This window comes from Cavia porcellus, unplaced genomic scaffold, assembly GCF_034190915.1.
Source record: "Cavia porcellus strain 051 isolate PalLab524CR breed Dunkin Hartley unplaced genomic scaffold, mCavPor4.1 scaffold_16, whole genome shotgun sequence".
Taxonomy (NCBI): Eukaryota; Metazoa; Chordata; class Mammalia; order Rodentia; family Caviidae; genus Cavia; species Cavia porcellus.
The window spans coordinates 14368776-14389213 of record NW_026947499.1 but is presented as its reverse complement, the minus strand read 5'-3'; the positions used below and the strand labels follow the sequence as shown (position 1 = coordinate 14389213).

The following is a 20438-nucleotide window of genomic DNA, read 5'->3' as shown; positions in this document are numbered from 1 at the left end:
ATTTCTGAGCCAATTTGGTCTGAAGATTTCCTTTTCATTACTGCTCGTCTGTTTTCCTGCCTGGCTCCGCACATCCGTGTTCACAGTGGCTGCTTTTTCCGCAGTGGCTGGAATGTAGATTTTGGAGTCAGAAAGCCTGGGCTGGCCACTCAGCTCTCTCGCTGGCTGTGTGACTATGGGAGAGGCATTTCATGCTCTGCCCTCCTTCCTTTCCCCCTCTGTGATATGAATATTGTTGGTTTTGGGGAGAGGATTGGAGGGTAAAAGAGATACACGGGAGCGGAGGAGGGACAGGAAGGTGGAGAAGCAGCTGCGGCAGCGTCTGGCCTCCCCCAGGGACCCGTCTACGACCCTTGACCCTCCGCTGAACAGACATCAGAAATGCCATCTGCAGAAGCAGCTGAGGCTGGAGTCCCCCTGCTGCGGTCATGCTGTTTGAAGTGGCCGCCTGCTGGCCAGCTGGTGTCTGGCTGGCTCTGAGGAACCCCACCTCAGTGGCTTGGCCAAGTGAGTTGTCCACTGTAGGATGGACACGGGGGCAGGCAGGGAAAGGGAGGTCACCATCCAGGAGCTGGGCCTCCTGACACTAGCCATGGAGGTCAGCCTGGAGCCAGCAAACTCCTCGAGCCCTAGGAAGCTCACTGTTTCATCCTCCATCGTGACAATGACTCAGACACTCTTCGGGGTTCTGCCCTGCTCTGTCACAGTTGCCTGGGGTCCTCATCTCTACTCTCATCTTTTCTCTGTGTCCCCACTTCCACTTGCGTGGAGTTCCCACTCCTTACGACCTTCAGCTGATGTGATTCTGCTGGGTTACGAGGCCTTTATTCTCTTTCAACCTCACCTTATTCAGTCTTTGCCCCTAATGCTTTTTTTTTTGCAGTTTTTTACAGTTATTATTGGCCCTAATCAGCATTTCACCCCATATCATAGATTCCCGGCCAGCTGCCACTATAGTCCTGTGCTGGGAAAGGCCGTTAGGCCAGAGGGCATTTCCTCAGGAAATGTCCGTGAGAAAGCAGTTCCCAGCACCGTCATATCCAAATCCAGGGGTCCAGCCTGGGTCCCCCAGTCACATAGGAGTTTCTGATTACTGGGCATAATCTTGGGTTTCTGCCCTGGACTGGACGTGGGGTCCTGGGCTAGTAACTCTAACAAGCCGTTCCACGCCTGAGCGCCCCCACCATAGAACACAGGTAGTGACTTCAGCGGTCTCTAACCTATGTTTCCATTGCTTCTGTCTCTTCAGAAATAGTGATCGTGCCAAAGCCCTTCCAAGCAGAGCTGGTAGAGTTCAAATTTACCTCTGATGGGACCTCTAGCCACCGGTCCCATTGGGACACAGACCTAGTCTGACCTGCAGAAGGTCTGACATCCCTCCTATTGTAACAATTTTGCTGGGCAAGTGAGCACCATGTGTGCTAAGGAGTGTGTTTATCCCCATCACCCCTGAGCCATAGACATGATAGAGATCCCATTCCTGTCCTCAAGAGAGAGAACCAATCCCTTCCTCAGTAAAGGCAATTGATTGACTCATCCATTCATTTATTAACCCTCCCCATGTTTTCGTTTCTGTGCTAAATTCTGCAGATTCTAAGACAGATGACACAGTCCAGTGGAAAGTCCACACCTCCAAAGCTTTCCTTCATGTCATTCTTCTTTCTTTCTCCCAGCACACATTTAACTGAGGGCCCACTGTGCCCCTGGTGCTCGGCTCAGTGCTGGGAATTCAGAGATGCGTATAACCTAGTGCTTGTCCTCCCACGCTAGAGGATGAGGCAGAGGTGAGAGGTGGCCACGTAGAAGCAGCAAGGGGAGCTGGGCATCGTGCACAGATGGCAGCATCTGAGGTGGAGTAGGAAGGTGAGGCCAGCTGCTCAGGGACTGAGATCTGAGCTGCGTTTTGGACAAAGAAGAGACAGAGTAGGACAGGGCTAACAGACCTTCTGCGGAAGGACCTTGTTTGTGCTAGGAGCCCAGGGCCATTGAACATGACTTCAGTAGATCTTTCACGGGAATGGAGGGGGGATGATGAAACAGGGGTAGGCATGTCAGCCCAGCTCCAGCCTAAATCATAGACCAACATTTTAAACATCCATTGTCATTCGAATGAGATCATACACCATGGGAGTCCCTACCCATGGGAGGCCAATTGTTAGCACAAGTCTTTATGGCTTTGTAACTCAGATAATGATAACTGTATAGAGCATCTGCAGAAATTTCTTAAAATCTGCTAGTCTATGAGTGGACTTTCAAAGAGCAGAGGCTTCAGAGCACTTAGAGGACCCACTCTCATGTCCCCTGTTCCCTTGGATGATGCCCTCCCCAGCCCCTTAACTTCCTAAAAAAACCCCATGCCCCACCAGCCTGAGTGAGAGCATCTCTCCACGCCATAGCCTGACCACATAAATCTAGCTCCAGTGGTTACTGACGTGTTATTCCACCAACATATCTGTTGTCATGGAAATGTAATTACCTTCAGATAAATTAGAGTAGAGAGAGAAGCTGGCTTCCTGGTCACCTTCTACTGACACTGGGTCGGAGTTACCTCTGACATGGCCTTGCCTGGCAGGTGGCTGCGATGAACGACAGCATACCCTCGTCTGTGACAGTAAAACTACGGCCAAGTGCTCAGGTGTCCCCTGCCTTCTGTCTCTCCCACACTCAGCCAGCGATCACACCAGGAAGGCCCAGGATTCCAAGGAGGATCCCGTGGCTGGGGAGCCAGCCGTACCTATGCACTTCTGTCTAATCAAACAAGGCCAAGCCTGCATTCCCAGAGTCCTAATTTCTCCCTCCAGGACTAACACCCCTCTTGCAGGTTTGTTGCCTGGATCAAGTGGACTAACAAATTCAAAAGACTTCACTGCTTCTAGGAAGATGAAGTAGATGAGCTTTTCCCATTCTCCTCACTAAGTGCAACTAAAAGCCCTGGACGTTATGTATAAAACAAACGTAAGAGAAAAGACCAGGGAGGGACCCAAGGAACAGCACACTGCTGAGCTCCTGGAGGTTTATTTTGCCTTTATATTTCCCAGACTGGGAACTGAAGAAACTCGCTGTGGATACCAGTGGATAAGAGAGAAGCTCACAACCCCAAAACCCAGCTGAGTAAAACCCGTCCGTGGGTAACACCCAGCTCACCACTCTTACGCAGTTAGCAGCTGGAACTTCTAACCAGTGCGACAAAGCAAAAAGGAAATAGACAATACAGATTGGAAAAAGATAACAAAATCGTCCTTATGAAATCGCCTGCTGTCTATATTTTTGAATGTGGAAATTCCCAAAGAAAAACCACAAAGCAGAATGAAAACCCTCCTACAGCTACTAAGTGAGCAGGATGGGAGGTCACCATACAGAAGCCACTTGTATGTCTATATGCTAGCAGTTAACATATGGAAACCTAAATTTATAATATGCCATTTACAGTGGGTCCAACAGAATGCAAATAGTAACTTTAATAAAATATTTACAGGACTTGTGTATTGAAAACTGTGAAACTCAGGGAAAGGAAACAAACACAAACTATAACAAGTTGAACTGCATCTTCTACAAAAATGTGCAGAAATCCTAATGCCCAGAACCTGCTAATGTGACTCGCTTTGGCAAAAGGGTCTTTATAGATGTAGTCAGATTCAGATGTGGTCATGCTGGAGTAGGATGGCCCCTTAATCCAGTGTGACTTTTAGCCTTATAAGAAGACAGGCAGACACAGGGAAGGCCATGCGACTGCAAAGACCACATAAATCTTAGATTGGATGGTTGCAGCTGCGTGTGGAACGATGCCAAGGATTGCTGGACAGTACTGGAAGCTAGGAAGAGGCAGGAAAGGATTATGCTGAAATTTTCAGGCATTAGCTGTGCTAATACCATGATTTCAGACTTTTGGCCTCCAGCCATAAGGAAATAAATTTCTGTTTTTAAAGGCCACTCAGTGGTATAGAAGTTAATACACATGCTATATTAATGAACCGTACAATTCAAAATCGTTAGAAAGTCAATTCTTATAACTGACAGCTAGGTTTAACACAAATCCAATTTAATCCCAGTCAGATTAATACAAGGTCATTCTAGCTGGGGACAGGTCCAGCTACTCAAGAAGCTGAGGCAGGAGGATCACGAGTTTGAGCCACAGTTTGGGGCTCAAACTAAGAAATAAAATGGGTGAGGATATAGCTCAGTGTCAAGGCCTTGGGTTAATTCCCAATATCACCAATAAAAATAAAAATAACAGCCATGTAAAAAGTTATGTGAGGCTGGGTGTGGGGGCACACTCCTGGAATCCCAGCACGCAGAAGGCCAAGGCAAGAGGATCACCGCAAGTCTGAGACCATCCTGGGCTACAAAGTAATTCAAGGCCAGCCCAAACAGCATATAGAAAGGCAAAAGAATAAGAATAGCCTTGAATACCTTGGGAAAAATGTAAATGAAAGAAAGAATAATGTCTCCCCAAATTTAAGGCACACACAACTATAGTAATCACGATCAGAAAGAATATACAGATGGTTAGTCAACACATGAAAAGATATACAGTGTCATTAGACATTAGAGAAATGCAAATTAAAACCACAGTGAGATATACCATTGTACTTCTCTCAGAGTAAAAACAGGGACAGCGCTAAACACTGGTCAGGATCCAGAGAAGAACCAATCACTGACAGACAGCCAGTGTAAAATGGTACAGCCACCGTGCGGGAAATCTTGCGTTTTCCTTAAAAACTAAATGTGCTATTAACACATTATCCAGAAATGGCATTCTTGGGCATTTATCCCAGAGAAATAAAGTCATACGTTCACATAAAATCTGTACATAAGTGTATAATAGCAGCTTTGTCCACAGTAGCCAAAAACAGGAAGCAGTGTCACGTGCTTGGTGGGTGATTGGTTAGACTGTGGCCCGTCCACGCTGTCAAGGTCAGCAGAGGAGCATTCTGGAGACTCAGAAGGAGGATCTTTTGCCTCTCTCCCATCTTCTGATGACTCCAGCACTCCTTAGCTTGTGGCTCCATCAGTCCAATCTCTACCTTTGCTGCAATGTGATTTGTCTCTCTTTTATAAGGATCTTTGCCATTGGCCCCAGAGCCTGCTCTAAGCCAGGATGATCTCCTCTTCAGCTCTTTACCTTAATTCCATCTGCAAAGATTTCTGTTCCCAATAAGATCGGGTGGCTCAGCTTGTGGGTGACTTGTCTCTGGGAAGGTCGCCCTTCGACCCACCACCATGCTCTTAGCCTGCCCCACCCTGGCCCTTCTGAAGATGCACACATGGTTTGTCTTCATCCCTGCTCCAAAGCTGATCCAGGGGCAGAGAGAGAGAGTGCAGATTCTCACTGAGGCGTGGGCAAAGATATCAAAGGCTCGCGCCCGTCCTCTCTGTCTGTCAGGCTGTTGATTCTTTAATAAACACTCAGGAGGGAAGGTGTCAGGATGGGAAGAGCCCCGTGGGCACCATGCAAAGGGCAGCCCAGCCTCCAGAGACACAGGCAGGTGGCTGTTGACTGCCGGTTTCCTTATGTGGTAACCTTTCAGTCTACAGTGACCGGGAATCTGACTCCAGAAACAGTTCCTTCCACAACTGGTACACCCCAGGGGCTGTGGAAGGGCTGACGGCACAGATGGGACTCTGGAAGGATCTGGGGACTGCAGAATGGGCAGGGGTTACAGAGAAAGCTGGCGAGGAGGGGGGCCTTCCCTGCTCAGCTCACCCGCTGTTGAGCCTCAGATTCAATGGCTGTCCTTGACCCCTGCTTTCTTTTCTTTCTGCAGGACCACATCCCTGTCCCGTACCAGCCAGACTCCAGCAGCAACCCCTCATCCACGACATCCTCCACGCCTTCCTCACCAGCACCCCCGCTCCCGCCCAGTGCCACGCCGCCTTCTCCCCTCCACCCCTCCCCTCAGTGCACCAGGCAGCAGAAGAACTTCAGCCTGCCAGGTACCCTGTGCTTGGGGAGTTGGAGGGGCGGGGTACAGTGTCAGAGGAGGAGAGAGTGGGCGGGGGTCGGGTGTGCACCAGGCCTTGCTGAAAGGTTGGTGATCAGCGGAGGTCAAGGAGGCCTTTGCTCTGGCGAACCAAGGGGCTGCCAAAACCAGATGGTCACTTTAATCTCTTGTTTAGGGCACCAGAGGCTGTGCACAGGAGTTTCTCCAGTATGGGCAAAGAGCATTTGTGAAATGCAGACTTGCTCAGCCTGGGCAGAGTCTCTCCACATTGCATCCAGCTAGATAACAGTGCTCCCCAACTCCACCCAGTAATGCTGGTCACGGGTTGGTCAGTAAGGGACATGTGGGGAAAAACACCCTTGGCCCTCAGCCACGAGTCATACCTCCAAGCTGAGCTGTCCCTAAGTAAATAGTGGAGAGGGAGTGGAGCCTCCATTCTGTACCCAAGCAGCACCCAGATAAAATCCCCCAGCAGAGGACAGCCTGACCATGTCGCCTACCCACAATGTTTTGATTTGGGCTGAGTCCTTAGAGTAGTGGTGTGTTGTGAATTCGTGCAGCTTTTGGATTTGCTGTTGTTGTTGTGAAGGTCAAGTCTCAGTCAGGCCTGTACCTGGCTAGGATGAGGGCCATTCGATCAGCAGCCAGTAAAGAGCACAGTGTGAGTCACCAGCTGAGTCACCTCAGTACGTGCCACCAAGTGGTTTCACAGGTAGCCTGGCATTTCCAGGGACAGAAGGCCCCCACTGTCATCTCCAGCGTCCACGCTCTGGAACAAAAGACCCTTTGCCACCCTTTGACACTATGGTGGGCCTGGAAGCTTTCCTCCAGCCATTCAGTCCCCTTGAGACACTGATGACAGTGCTTCCTCCCTGAAACTGATGGCAATGTGTTCATAGGCCAAGGCTGGGGAAGAACCGTTCTAAGAGAAAACTGCACAGAAGTACCACAGCTCTTCTTGTTCCTAAAAGAAGTTGCTGGCATCTTCAGAAAGGAGCATTGACTGTGTCTCTTAGCTCCTTTCTCCCCTGGGTCAAGGGAGGATCCTTGCTAGTTTGCTGTGCGAGCCTGCCTGTGAATCCCAGCCTATCCCATGACGAGTCATTTCAGAGTCCTGGCACTCACTAGGAACTGGACTAAGCGGTCCTTAGGGGACAGGTACCTTAACACAGAGTTAACACAGGCTCTTATCCAGAGCTGACTGCTTGGATTCAAATTCCAGCCCTACCAACTTCCTGGTATTATATAAAGCATTTACCCCCCTGGACCTCAATTTCCTCATCTGTAAAATGGGGGGAAATAGTGCTTTTCCCTTAAAATCAGCGAAGGACTAAATATCTGGAGCTCAGCAGAGTGATGGTCTCATTAAAGATCTCAACAAATGCTACTTGGCTTATTAGTAGATAAACACAGTAGTAATAAATTACTGTGGCTCCCGCTGTTTCATCGTTGCTGCTGATAAGTAAGATGAGCCTAGACAGAATTGTAGAGAGCAGGGTGAAATGCCCACGGACTTTGGCATTGGGAGTATAAATCAAATTAAACTGAGAGAAGGTAATTAGGCATTGTCTGTTAAAGTTTTAAGTAATACCAACAGTGTCACTTCTAGGAATTTATATATAGTAATACTTTCACCAGGGCACGGGGATCTGAGTGTAAGCATTTAATGTAACAATGAAATTTCAAAATCAACTCAAGTGCCGAGTGGCTGAGTAGACTGTGTTCTATAAACGTTGTTTCTGTGAGCTCTGAGAGATCACAGCGCGCAGTGATTCCCTGACAGGGAAGGTTATCCATAAAGTATTTCCAGTGAAAAAGCAAGCGATTTGAAAATCAACTGCTATAATAACATTCTGTCTCTTATAAAATATTTATACTATATATGTTTTTGAGTATGCGTAAGTGTGTACATACGTGTAAATGCATGAGAAGTCTGCAAGAAATTCACAGTAGCTCTTCTGAGGTGGGGGAGTTTTATCATATGCATTTCTGTAATGTAACTAACAAAGAGCGGACATTAGTTTTAGAGCTGAATAAATAATACAATGCAATGCTGAAAGGGAAAACAAAGTAGGACCCTCTTCCACTGTCAGGCAAAGCGCCCCTAGGGCGACAAGGACCTGGCTCGCTGTCACGCTTGATTCTGAGCCTGTGTTGGTGGGAAACAGAACTTTGGATATGGCTCTCTGCCAGATGCTGAGTTTCCTAAGGGCTGTGTAAGCTAAGACCTAACAGTGTCCTTCGCAGTGATTCATCTGGAATATTCTCGTCCAGAACCGATGGGAGGTTGGCAGGCATTTGCTTCACCTGGTAACCTCAGGAAAGAGCTGTCGGTTAGGAAACCTGCTGGAGTTTGTGATCGTGCCCAGCCTGCTGTGTTGACCTCCGTCCCTGCCCTTCCCCGAGCCTGTGGGGCCATGTGGACATAGCCCAGTGTAGGGTGCAGACGAGCATGAGGTGTGGACAGGTGCACCTTTCCTATCGATGTGGCTTTGAGCAGCAGCAAACCTCTTTAGTCCTGTTTTTCATCTGTAAAATGGGACTAAAGATTCAGAGCTGCTGTGGTGTGCAGCATGGCGAGATGCATGGAGAGGTCAAAGGGGATGTTTGAGGGCTTCTGAGCCTGGAGTATTCATGGATTATCCTCCTCCTCCTCCTCCTCCTCCTCCTCCTCCTCGCCACCAAGTGCCAATCTTGATACACCAGTAAACACACGCTTGTGTACATGCATGCCCACCTCCACATGCCCCTCTACAAAATGACAAATTCTCTTGCCTCCGAGGGAGAAACAGGAGGCAGAATCTGCCTTTGGTGGAGGTGACAGGATTTCCGAGACCTCACCTGGACTCGGCCTCTGGAGTTCAGTGCTTCCTCCCCTCATCACTATCCCGAGTCCCTTGTACATGGATTGTCCATGCGGTGATGGTGTTCACTTACTCACTTGCTTACCGTCTGTCTCCTGCATTTATGTAACAGCTCCACAAGACCAGGAATGTCTGCTTCATTCATGTCATACCGAAAACCAAACACATCATCTGCAACCGACAACCAATGAAATGTTTGTTGAATGAATGACTAATGAATGGATGAATGGTTCCCTAAATGTCATGCACTGTCCAAGGCTGCCATTTTTTTCTCATCACGTTGTTTTCTTGCCTCTTATACTACACTTACGCATTCTCTGCATTTATGAGTATTTATTGAGCATCTATTATGTGCTAGAGACTGTCCAAAGCTCTAGGCATGGATCGGTGAACTAACTGAACGTGGCCCTGTTTTAGCTTCCTATTGACACTGTAGAAGAATGACCACAAACTTAATGACTTAAAATACACACACTTATTATCTTATGTTCTGGAATTCAGAAACCCAAGACACTTTTCCCTGGGATAAAACTCAAAGGCTTATGGAAGTTCTTGGGGAAGATCTGTCTCCTTCACTTTTCCCAGCCTGCAGGGGCTGCCCACATTCCTTTGTTCATGGCCCCACTCCAACCTCTGCCTCCATTATCACATCTGCTGTGAGTGTTTCTCTCCGACTCTCCCTTTCTGACCTCCCTCATGAGGATTTTGGTAATGACATTGGGCTCACACAGATGATCCGGGAAAATGTCCCCATTGCAAGACCCTTAACCGCACCTGTAAAGGCACTTTTGTTATATAGGGTAATGTATTCAATTTCCAGGGACTTGGACATGATGTCTTTGGGGGTGGGATGGGGAGCATAATTCTGTCCACGATGGTCCCTGTTCTCATGGGCTTCATCACTCCCAGAAAGACAAGTGCGAGCTGAGTGAACATACATGTGCAAACGGGGTTACAGATTGTGGGAAGGGCTGTGAACAGAAAGAACAGTGGGATGGAGAAATGCAAGAGGTGACCGACCGTGTGCAGGTTGAGGTCAGCGACAGCTCGTTCTGAAGGTGAGGGGTAGGGCAATGGCCCTCCTGTGGAAGGAGCTGAAGAGGGTCCCTAGAGCCCAAATGCCATAAACAAGGGGAACGAACACCACGTGAGGTTAGAAGGAGCAGAGATTGAGATTGTCTTTAAGACACAGTGAGTCTTAAAGCTTGATCCTTCTTTCCGGGAGACCACTCTGCTCTTTCCGGTGGCCTTTGGGTGTGAGGGAGAAGCAGGAAGGGAGGCTCCTCCAATGTGGCCTGCTTGTCCCCCCTACCCCATCTGCAGCCCCCGCACCCCAGGAGCCATTTAGCTCCCGGAGCTGTTCTCTGAGCTTCTTGGCTGCCCTCAGAGCCACTTGTGGCTGGTGGTTTTTATCCTCGGAGACAATGTCTTTCCTCCTCTTCTGGCCACTTGTCCCCCTTGAGGTCATTAGGACGGAGCTGTTCTGTGGCACACGGAAGGTCATTCTGCCAGATGTCCCTCGTCTGCCTCTTCTCCAGAGCCACTCTTCCTCTCTGCTGCCCAGCCCATCCTCTAAAACAATTCGACCTCCAGCTAACCTTTTCTGCAGACTCGCAAACAGTCCCTCCGCCTCTCCAGATCTGGAGGGAAATCGATCTGCTGAGTTTCTTGAGAATCCTGGGTAGTTTTCCTTTTTTAAATTTTAGTCTCTCGCTGACAAAACAGTTGCATGCATGAGACACCAGCTAAGTTATATAATAGTATAAAAAAAGTCCCCAGAGTTGTGGAATTTGCTTTTCTTTGAGAGCTTAGCCCTGGGACCTTGACTAAGTCATTTCCCACTCCGGACTCGCCACTTTCCAGAGTCCACCTGCAACCGCCTGGATTCCAGCTATCTGAGATCACCTGGAAATGAACTAAGCAAAAATTTCTGCTATTTTGTGATAAACAAGTGATTCATTCAACCAATGTTTGTCACACACCTCCAAGCAGGGAGTTTAGGACCCTGAGATATTGGGCATTTCAGTGTGTCCTGAAGGAGCTTGTGAATAAATGTTGCCCTTTGGGGGAACACTGCATTTGCTTCCCCAAAACAAATGACTTGCTCTACAGGCTGTTGGAGTTTGTCTTAATTATAAATCATCCTTGTCTGTTAGTTAAGAGCGGATACAAAGAGTTAGTTTTTTCATGGCAACTAACTGACATCCCTCAGGACCAAGGGTTCCAGGACCTTCGTGAATACTAAAATCTGTGGATATTTGAGTCTGTTATGTAAAACAGCTCTGTATTTGCATAGAACCTACGTATATGCTACCATACACTTTAAATCATCTGTAGATGATTTATGGCCCTCAATATAGTACAAATGCTATGTAAATAATTCTATACTGTATTGTTCAGGGAAGTGGTGACAAAAGTGTCTGTATATGTCCAGTACAAAGTTTTTCAACTCTTTTTTATTTTTGTATAAATGACAAAATCATATATATACATATCATGCTTTGAAATACATATTATACATTGCAAGTTAATCACTGTATTCCTGCTGCTCCACACATCTATAGAATTCAATTCCTTTTTTTCCCATTCAGTACTGAGGATTGAACCCAATGCCTTTACCCTGAGATGTATCCTCAGGCCTTTTTAAACTTTTTATTTAGAGCAGGGTTTCTCTGAGTCACTCAGTTGGCCAGGCTGAGCTCTGGTTTAACAGGCATGTGCCACCAGTGTTGGAGGGCGTCCAGGCTGAATACACGTGCAGGGCTGAGGCGTGGCCTGGGCGTGGCTGAACTGAGAACGAGGAAACACCTCAGGGGACAAGATGGGCCACAGCTGAGGCCACTGGAGACTTTCTGGATCATTTTCCTTAATTAGCATCGTCTGTTGCTCTGAGGGTCCTTGAACCCCTCCCTGAGTCCTGGGAGTCCCTGAGTCCAGTGGAGGTTTCCTCCATTGTCCACTCAGCTCCGTGCTTGTTCTGGTTAAATACGGGCTGCCCAGCATTAATCGGCCTCCGGCTAGCAGAGTTACAAGCTCTGCTGAGGATTTCACTGCTGCTGCAGCCCTGAAGACCTTGCCCTTGTGTCTCAGTCTTTTGGACCTTCACTGTGCACCCTTTTGGGGGGCTGGGGATCTAGGCACAGACCCCAACACACCAGGCCCCACTTTCTTGTAGCAATTCTTAATTTTGATCCTGGGTTGGTTGAATCTGTGGATGGAAAACCTATGGATGCAGCAAGCTGACTGGACCTGTTACTACACACCCCGTGGTGTGTGTAGTGATGTATGCGTGTGTGTGAGTGAGTGTGTGTGTGTGTGTGTGTGTGTGTGTGTGTGAGTGTGAGGTGAAGATGATCCGAGCCCTGTGTGGAAGGGACTGGGCTTGCCCTGTTTACACATGGGCACTGATACTTGGATAGGTTTGCTTTGAACTTTACAAGAAACCAGGAGGAGTCCACCCTCCAGGGTCAGCTTCTGGACACCAGGCTCAGAACCACTGTGCTAAGATTGCATGAAGCAAGTCCTAGGTATAGCTTATGCCTGAATACAATAGTGCTTTCTGGAAGTGGACTCAGAAACCCAGACTCATATTCCTGCCCATTTCATTTACCAGGGCAGCTGCAGCTCTCTGTGACCTGCCCCCTACTCTAGGCACTGTACCCCAGTAGAGTAAGTGGTCAGTTAGAATCTTTCAATGTGTCCAAGCTCCCTGACTTGGGGCAGGATCAAAATGAATTGTCAGAGAATCAGCAGTGAAGTCAAGGAGATTTCTTTCATATAATTTATTCCCCTAAATATAGAAATTAATTCTTGCATAATAGGCAGAGTAATGCTCCCCCTCCAACAGAGAACAAAATGCACATGTCTTAAAGCCAAATCGCTAAATCTGATACCTTATACGACAGAAGTACCTTTGCAGATGTGATTAAGCCACAGACCTTGAGATGGGCAGATTATCCTGGATTATCATGGTGGCCCTAAATGGAATCACAGCGTTCTTATGAGAGGGAGGCAAGGTCAGAGGCAGTGGCAGGTGATGGAGCAGAAGCAGGGACTGGACTGATGAGGTTACGAGGCAGGAAATGCAGTTGGCTTGAGCAGCTTTGAGGATGAGGGACAGATTCTCCGGGGAACCCAGAAAACAGCAGATGCCTTGATTTTAGGGCCTGAACACTCATTTCAGATGGCTGGCCTTCAAACTGTAAGAGGATGCATTTGTGTTGCTTTAAGCCACTAAGTTTGTAGTAATTTATTAGAGCAGCAAAAACAGAAAGAGAGAAAATAAATACAATCCTCAATGCAGAAAATTTGAAAAGCTCAAGAAAACATAATCACTCAGCCAAAGGGGAAAGAATTAATTTTTGGGTTTGTGGTTTTACAGTGCGCTGTCTCTCTCTCTCTCTCTCTCTCTCTCTCTCTCTCTCTCTCTCTCTTCTTTCTCTCTCTTTCTCTCTCTCTCTGTATAAGAAAGGGGGACAGAACTCAGGGAGTGTACGATATGAAATGGGAGATTTGGCGTGGATGCTCAAAGCTTTGACTCCTTTACACATGCTCTTTAGTGTCTTGGAATCTGGAGAGTCTGCAGAAGTCTGGAACCCGTCAGGGAGGATGGGGAACCACCCCCTGGGGGCCTGGGGACGCGGCGTGGTACCGTGGCACTCACTTGCTCTGATGTTTCTTTCCCTTACCAGCACCCCACTACTACAAATACAAGCAGCAGTTCATCTTCCCAGGTGAGTGGCGTGTGAGCCGGCAGCGGCCCTTCTGCACAAGCCCTGCTGAGGGCCGGGGGTGGCTGGGATGGGTGGAGGGGAACTGTAAAGTTAGGTGGTCCCAAGGGAGCCATGGGGCCCAAGAAGGCCCCCACGCATAGTAGAAAGGCTGAGAGAAAGGATAGATGGGCAGGAGGGCCATAGGGCAGGAGAGAGGTGGCCAGAGGGGCTCGAGTTGGGAACTGAAAAGATGTGAAACCAAGTGGCCTCGTTCATCCCAAGGGAGCTCAGGAGTGAGGAGGTGTCAGACATGACCGGCAGATGATGCCCCAGGCCAGGTGCTTAGGGGTCCTGGCAGCTGCCCATCAGCAGGAAAGCTCTCACCCCTGGGGCCCATGATTGCCACACATCATTCACTGCCGTGTGTCACAGGAATCAGGCACAAATGTAACAGTAGTTGTAGGTTCCATGTTTGGTTTCTGACTGTCCATCTCTGGTCCTCAGATGTGGTGCCGGTGCCAGAGACGCCGACCCGGGCGCCCCAGGTCATCCTGCATCCGGTGACCTCGAATCCAATGTAAGTGAAGCAGAGACCCCTTTACCCTGCCCTGAACTTTTGGCCTTGGGTCTGCTTAGCTCCTCTGCCTGCCTTCTTCCTCTTCGTGGAATGATAGAGGGGTGGGCCGCAGGACGTGGGAGAGAGGAGGAGTCTCACAGCCCAGGCTGCGATCGGTGACCAGAGAGCTGATGGTGACTCCTGGGAACCAGCTCGGCCTTGTGTCTGTGGTCCTGTGCCACCATCATGCCACCCGGGGCCAGACCATTGCCACAGGACCTCGGATCTCCTCCCTGTGATTAGAAGGAAAGCTTTCCCGAGGCTATAGGTGAACCCTAATGAAAAGCCATTTCATCCATATCAAAGTACCTCTTTTAAAAAGTATAATTTAGATTTATAGCAGAGATCAGCAGACTTTTAGCTCATAAGTCAAATCCAACCTGTTGCCTGTTTCTATAAATAAAGTTTTATTGGCACACAGCTGTGCCCGTTCGTTTACAGTGTTACCTATGGCTGCCTTTTCCGTACAGCAGCAGAGCTTAGAGAAACCATACAGCTCACAAAGCTGAAAGTCCTGACTCTGGCCTTTGCAGAAACAGCTTGCTGATTTTGGGGTTTAAACCACTATAGACGTAACCTAAGCTTATTTTGAGAAAATTAGAATATCCTGGAAAACAACCACTGACATTCCCACTGTGGTTGGAATTTATGTGTGCTTTTCCTGTTCCTAACTTACATCACTGTGACCCACAACAAATGCAATCACTGTCCTGCTTTGTTATCTTCAATGCTATGATATCACGCATTTGTATTATTCCAGACTCTTCATAGCCGGTTTTAATGACCATAAATTGTCCTATCAGTATAAAGTAATTTCCCTAACCAGCTCCCTAAGGCTGGATTGTGCATTGCTTCACATTTCACTGTTGCAAACAGCACCACAACAGGCATCCTTGTGTGTTGCATCCCACGGATGCGGACCCTCTCTGCAGATTTCCACGCACAAGCAGTAGAAAATGTGCAACCAAGTGAAATCGCCTTCCTTCACTCACTTGGTTGTGAAGTCAGGGCTCTGCTAGAATTTGACCAGTTAATCAATTCACATCTTTGCCTGCTTGATCTTCCTCCTGGCTCCTTCCTCTGTGACCCGCAGTAGAATTTTATTAAGGACCTAAATGGTGCGTCTCTGAAATGAGGAGCTGCAATTTGCCAGCAGATACTGCATTGACACGTAGCTCTGGATTACTTCTCTGCTGCACATAAACCAGCTCCTGTTCATGCAAGATGAACTCCAGGTTATTAGCCGACAGTCAGGGAGTGCCAGTGAGGCCCAGAGACAGTAGCTACCTGGGATCTGCTTAAACCTCCATGGACTGATGGGAGCTAACCCTCTCCAGGGGAACAACCGAGCAGCCCTGGTGGCTGGAGTGACACCGTGGTGCAGAAGGAAGAGGGTTCCAGTTCTGCCGCTAGGCTTGGGGAGGGACTTCGGCTGCCCCGTCCACCTGGGACATCCTCAAGCGGTTTCACTCTGCCTTCCCAGGCTGTCCCATACATACAGGGTTAACACGCACCTTGGTGACAACTCTTCTTTCCACTTCTGTGAGGTCTTTCACACTCCCTCCTGCCAGGACCCCTCCAGGAAGTGGATTGACTGTCTACGGGATCAGCAGCTTGCTGGGGTTCTAGGGGCAGGTTAGGGGGGCCCCCTCCACATGCAGTGAGGAGGGAAGAGGGAATCTGCTAGGACTGGAGACCTACATTCATCACGATGCCTTTCCCCGCCCCTGCAGCTCTTCTGAGTCCTCAGCAACCCTGCTGCTGTGTCCCTTCTGAGCTACAAACACACACACATCATGAAGTCTGAAAAGATGGCCCCAACGTACACCTCTAGTGCACCCTATGCCAAGTGTCCCCATCATGTAACTATGACTTGACAATCCCCTTGTGCTTGTACCACCGCATGCTAGGGCAGATTTTCTTACTTACACCCAATTCAACCGTCATCGTACAGGATTCCTCAAGACCTGCAGGGGTCCACCCTACTTACATGCACAACACAACCCACGGCGTATCCCATAGCATTCACGCAGTCACACACACACACACACACACCCTTCCAGTCCAGTCTCGTCTCCTTTCCATTCTGCACATCCTGGTGCCTTGAGGTTGGCAAGCTCCCACTCAAGCACCGTGAACTTTCTTTTTTTTTTTTTTTTTTTTTGTCTTTTTTTTGTCTTTTTACCGGTACCAGGGATTGAACTCATGACCGCCTGCTAGCAAGGCAGGTACTTATGCCGCTGAGCTAAATCCCCAGCCCCAAGCACCGTGAACTTTCAAACACACCCAGCAAGTCTGTCCCCTGGAATGCCCACCATGCTCCATTTATTCACTTCATACCTAACTTCTGGCCTGGGACACATTTAGCATCTCTGTGCAGCACGGCGTCTACACCCTTGCTTTAGCTCTTTCGGCAGTGGTGGGATATTCCTTAAAGGCAGGAACCAAGCCAATTTTAACTCTATACTCCTCTAGGGACCTTGTGCTGTTCCTCACACAGAATTCTAGTTGAATGACTGAATGAATGAATGAATGAGCAGTAAAACAAATGGACATTTAAGATCCCTCCAAAAAATCCCCAATCTGAGTGAACTTCAGAAATCGGGCTCCTTATTCCCCAGTGAACACTTAGTCTTCTGAGGAACCTTCCACACATGGCATTGAGGCCACTTTATAAAGAGGTTGCTATCCTCATTGAAACTAAATAGAGAAAAATGAGCCTTGAGCTGGGAGCCTCTGTGTGTGATCGGGTTAAGCACTGCGTTAGACCCGAGTGCTGGAATGAAACTCGAGCTGCAGGCTTGGTGGCAGGGACGTTCCACTTTAGGATTCTTCATATGTGGCTAAACTCAATACGTGGATCTGCCTTTTCACCTAAGGGTCTCATTTCTTTTTCTTTCTTTAAAGCTTGGAAGGAAATCCATTACTTCAAATTGAAGTGGAGCCAACCTCGGAGGTGAGAATTGAAGAACAGAAAGTGAAGCAGCTTTTTCCAGGAGCTGCTGTGGCAAAGCCCACTGGAGTCTGTGATGACGCAGGGGGCTGGGGGAGGGCGTGAGGGGGTGCATGGCCCTCGGATGGATGTTGTAATCCCAGGACAATTAACGCACGGTGCCCCTCCCTGGGCCGAGCCTAATGGACCATTATATTCCGTGAAGGTATCACGGAAAAGCCAGTTGGGCGGAAGTTAGCAAAAGATTTGCATTCATGGTTGAAAAATTAACTCCAGGCAGGGTGACTAGCAAGGGAATATGCCCGGCTGCCTTCAGAAGAATATGTGGGAGGAGGTGGAGACCTCGGGGATATTGGCGTGGTAGGGTATTGGGAGTGCTCTGGGGCTCCTTCCCACCTACCCAAGCTACTGAGTAAATAAGTGAAATGTCCCAGGTGGGAACCGTGGAACCCCAGCCTCTTGGCTCTGCCAACATGCCCTAAAACTGAAAGCAACAGAAGCAGGATTTTTAGGGACACTCATGTCCCTTTGGGGCTAGTGTAATCCCTGGGAAATGATCCTGGGAGAAGCCAGATTGCTTCCTGAGGGTACCATGAAGCTTACCCAGGGAATTTTGGGTCAGAAAGACCTGTGCCCAGTTAAGAGGTCACCTGCTCTTATGAGGTCATCTTATGAGGTCCCAGGGCCTCCGGGAACCGTCCTGGATTGAGCATCCACTGTTTGTGGGGCAGGTGATACCTACATTGTAGTGATGGTCACATCTCAGTGTGTTCGAGTCACACATGGTGGTACTGATGCAGATTCCTGGTCCTGGCTTGCCGATATTTTGACTCAGTGTATCTGGGTGGGAGCCACGACTTAATGGCACCTCAACTGATGTTTGATGCAGGTGCTCAGACAGCTCTCCATTTAATTTAAAACCTTGCACCACCCCCACCGCAGGGCAGATTTTATTATTTCCACTTCATGAGGAGGAAAGGAAGCATCAGAGAGTGGAGAATCTCAAAGTCACAAAGGTCCACTTTGCTCTTGCTCTGTTAAGTGCACTCTGTGAATGGCTCGTTCCCCCGGCTCCTACCTTCCTTCCTGCTGTAAGAGCCCTGGTCTGTAGCTCTCACCTCTCCCAACCTCTGAACCATCAATTCAAAATCCTCTAAAAATACTGCTTATTGCTGGTTGTCACACATGGTACACAGGCCCAATTTTATAGCCTGTCACCCCATCACATGTATGTGAATAGACAAGTCAAAACAGCACGGTGTTTGGCGCTGGGTAGCAGAGTCTAGAGATCTGAACCCAAGTCTTCCCTCTCTCTGCCTGGCTGTATCACCTGCATTTCTCAGGGTGACCAGCACCCCAGCTTTTCTGGGATTAAGGAGCATCCTGAGATGTATCACGCTTGGTGCTAAATCCTGAAAGTCCCAGCAAACTGGTATGCGTAGTCTCCTTAGCATTTCTCATCTCTGAGCCTCAGTTTCCCCCCCTTAGGACAAAAGAGTTGTACTTTCATGATCTCCTTTTCAGACCATTCGTTATAGTGCGATTCTAGACCAAAGCTGTCAGGGGAAACAGCTAAATGTCTGCCCTGGCCATGAAAGCAGCTAGAGGTGCAGAGAGGTGTGCAGAGCCCCAGGAGGACCTGGAGGGAGAGGGCCAGTGGTAGTGGTGGCTCTGACTTCTGCTCCTCTCTGGCCACAGAATGAGGAGGGCCACGACGAAGCCGAGGAGTCAGAGGATGACTTCGAGGAGATGAATCTGTCCCTCCTCTCAGCCCGGAGCTTCCCCCGCAAGGCCAGCCAGACCAGCATCTTCCTTCAGGAGTGGGACATCCCCTTTGAGCAGCTGGAGATTGGCGAACTCATCGGGAAGGGCCGCTTCGGGCAGGTGTACCACGGCCGCTGGCACGGCGAGGTGGCCATCCGGCTGATTGACATCGAGAGGGACAACGAGGACCAGCTGAAGGCCTTCAAGCGGGAGGTGATGGCCTACCGGCAGACGCGACATGAAAATGTCGTGCTCTTCATGGGCGCCTGCATGAGCCCGCCCCACCTGGCCATCATCACCAGGTCAGTCCCACCCAGCTCCGCCCAGCTCTGTGGCTAGTGTGGTTGAGAAACCCAGTCCAGGTTAATCAATCCTTCTGGCTAAAAAGTGTCTCCAGGTCTGCCATTTGCAGGTCACTTGCAATCATTCTTGACCTCAGAAAATGCTTCTAATGCTAAACTCTTTTCAAAACAGCATCCCAGAGAGAACATGAATAGAATCAGAAAAATTGGGTCTCTGTCCTTCTGTGCTCTGTTTTTGTATAAAGACAGCTCTGAAACTCACTTTTCCATACATAAAATGAGTGGATCACAGTAAAACGAGGGTCATAAGTTTTCCGGTGCAGACTGATGATAGACGCTTCAGCTTTGCGGACCAGGTGGCTCCCGCAGCAGCCATTCAGCTCTGCCGCTGTCCCCTGAGAGCAGCCTCAGACAGTACGTGGATGGACCGGAGTGTCTGTGTTTCAGTAACACTTTATTTACAAAAACCAGGTGGCAACCCAGACTTAGTCCATGGGTCGTAATTTGCTGAAACTCAAACCAAGATTCCACTTTGCTGTCACTGTGGCTTTCACTGATATTGCAAAACGCATTTACAGTTTTTACCTTCATGGTTCTGAGCATACAGAATCCATGGTCTCTGGATGCCCAGAAGGGGATAATTAGTAGAGAAGGGAAGGTCTGATGATGGTAAGTTTCCTGGACTTGTTCTTTCTAATCTCACCCAGTGATGTGCAGCAGGCGTGTAAAAGAACAGACCTGGCTTCTTCTGAACAGTTGTGAAACAGTGCTTGGTGTGTGTCTCAACTCCCTTCTTACGTTGGAACAGACCACAACAGTGATGATCTCGGTGTGCCCTGGAATGTCATAGGAGCTCCCCGCTTCCCATATTCACATCAAGCAATAACGATCCCAAATGCGGAGGTCCTACATCTTTAGGAGGTGTCCCAGCAGGAGCTGCAGACCCTGAGAAGAGCTGGGGTCTCTCTGCTCTATCCCCTTGTGAGGCAAAACCTCCTACAGTCCATTTATAAACCTTACTAATCATCATCTGTCACCATCGATTATGCAGATGGCAGGGGTGACCAGAGCCCGTGTGTTGAATGGCAGGTGCTTTTGAAGGACTGGAGATGCAGGTGTAGACCTTCAGCTCTCCTTACACTGGGGGAATAGGGTGGACTTCAATTCTCCCAGGATGGAAGTGACTCCCAAACTATTCATTTAGGGACTGAGATATTCTGATTGGGCAGTGTGAGGCTGGTAAGCTTATGTTCAGTAGTAACAGAATACTCACCCAAATTCAGTG

General features: G+C 48.8%; 1 protein-coding gene across 4 annotated transcripts in view; it reads left to right on the top strand.

The window, feature by feature from the left end:
• Ksr2 (kinase suppressor of ras 2) overlaps window positions 1-20438 on the top strand; it is a 397441-nt gene that overhangs the window by 314539 nt on the left and 62464 nt on the right. For all 4 annotated transcript variants that reach the window (XM_063225734.1, XM_063225732.1, XM_063225735.1 and 1 more), the window contains exons 10-14: window positions 5766-5934; window positions 13498-13539; window positions 14023-14095; window positions 17042-17090; window positions 18786-19153. In XM_063225734.1, coding sequence (XP_063081804.1) covers window positions 5766-5934; window positions 13498-13539; window positions 14023-14095; window positions 17042-17090; window positions 18786-19153 — 701 coding nt within the window. The remainder of the gene's footprint in view (window positions 1-5765; window positions 5935-13497; window positions 13540-14022; window positions 14096-17041; window positions 17091-18785; window positions 19154-20438) is intronic.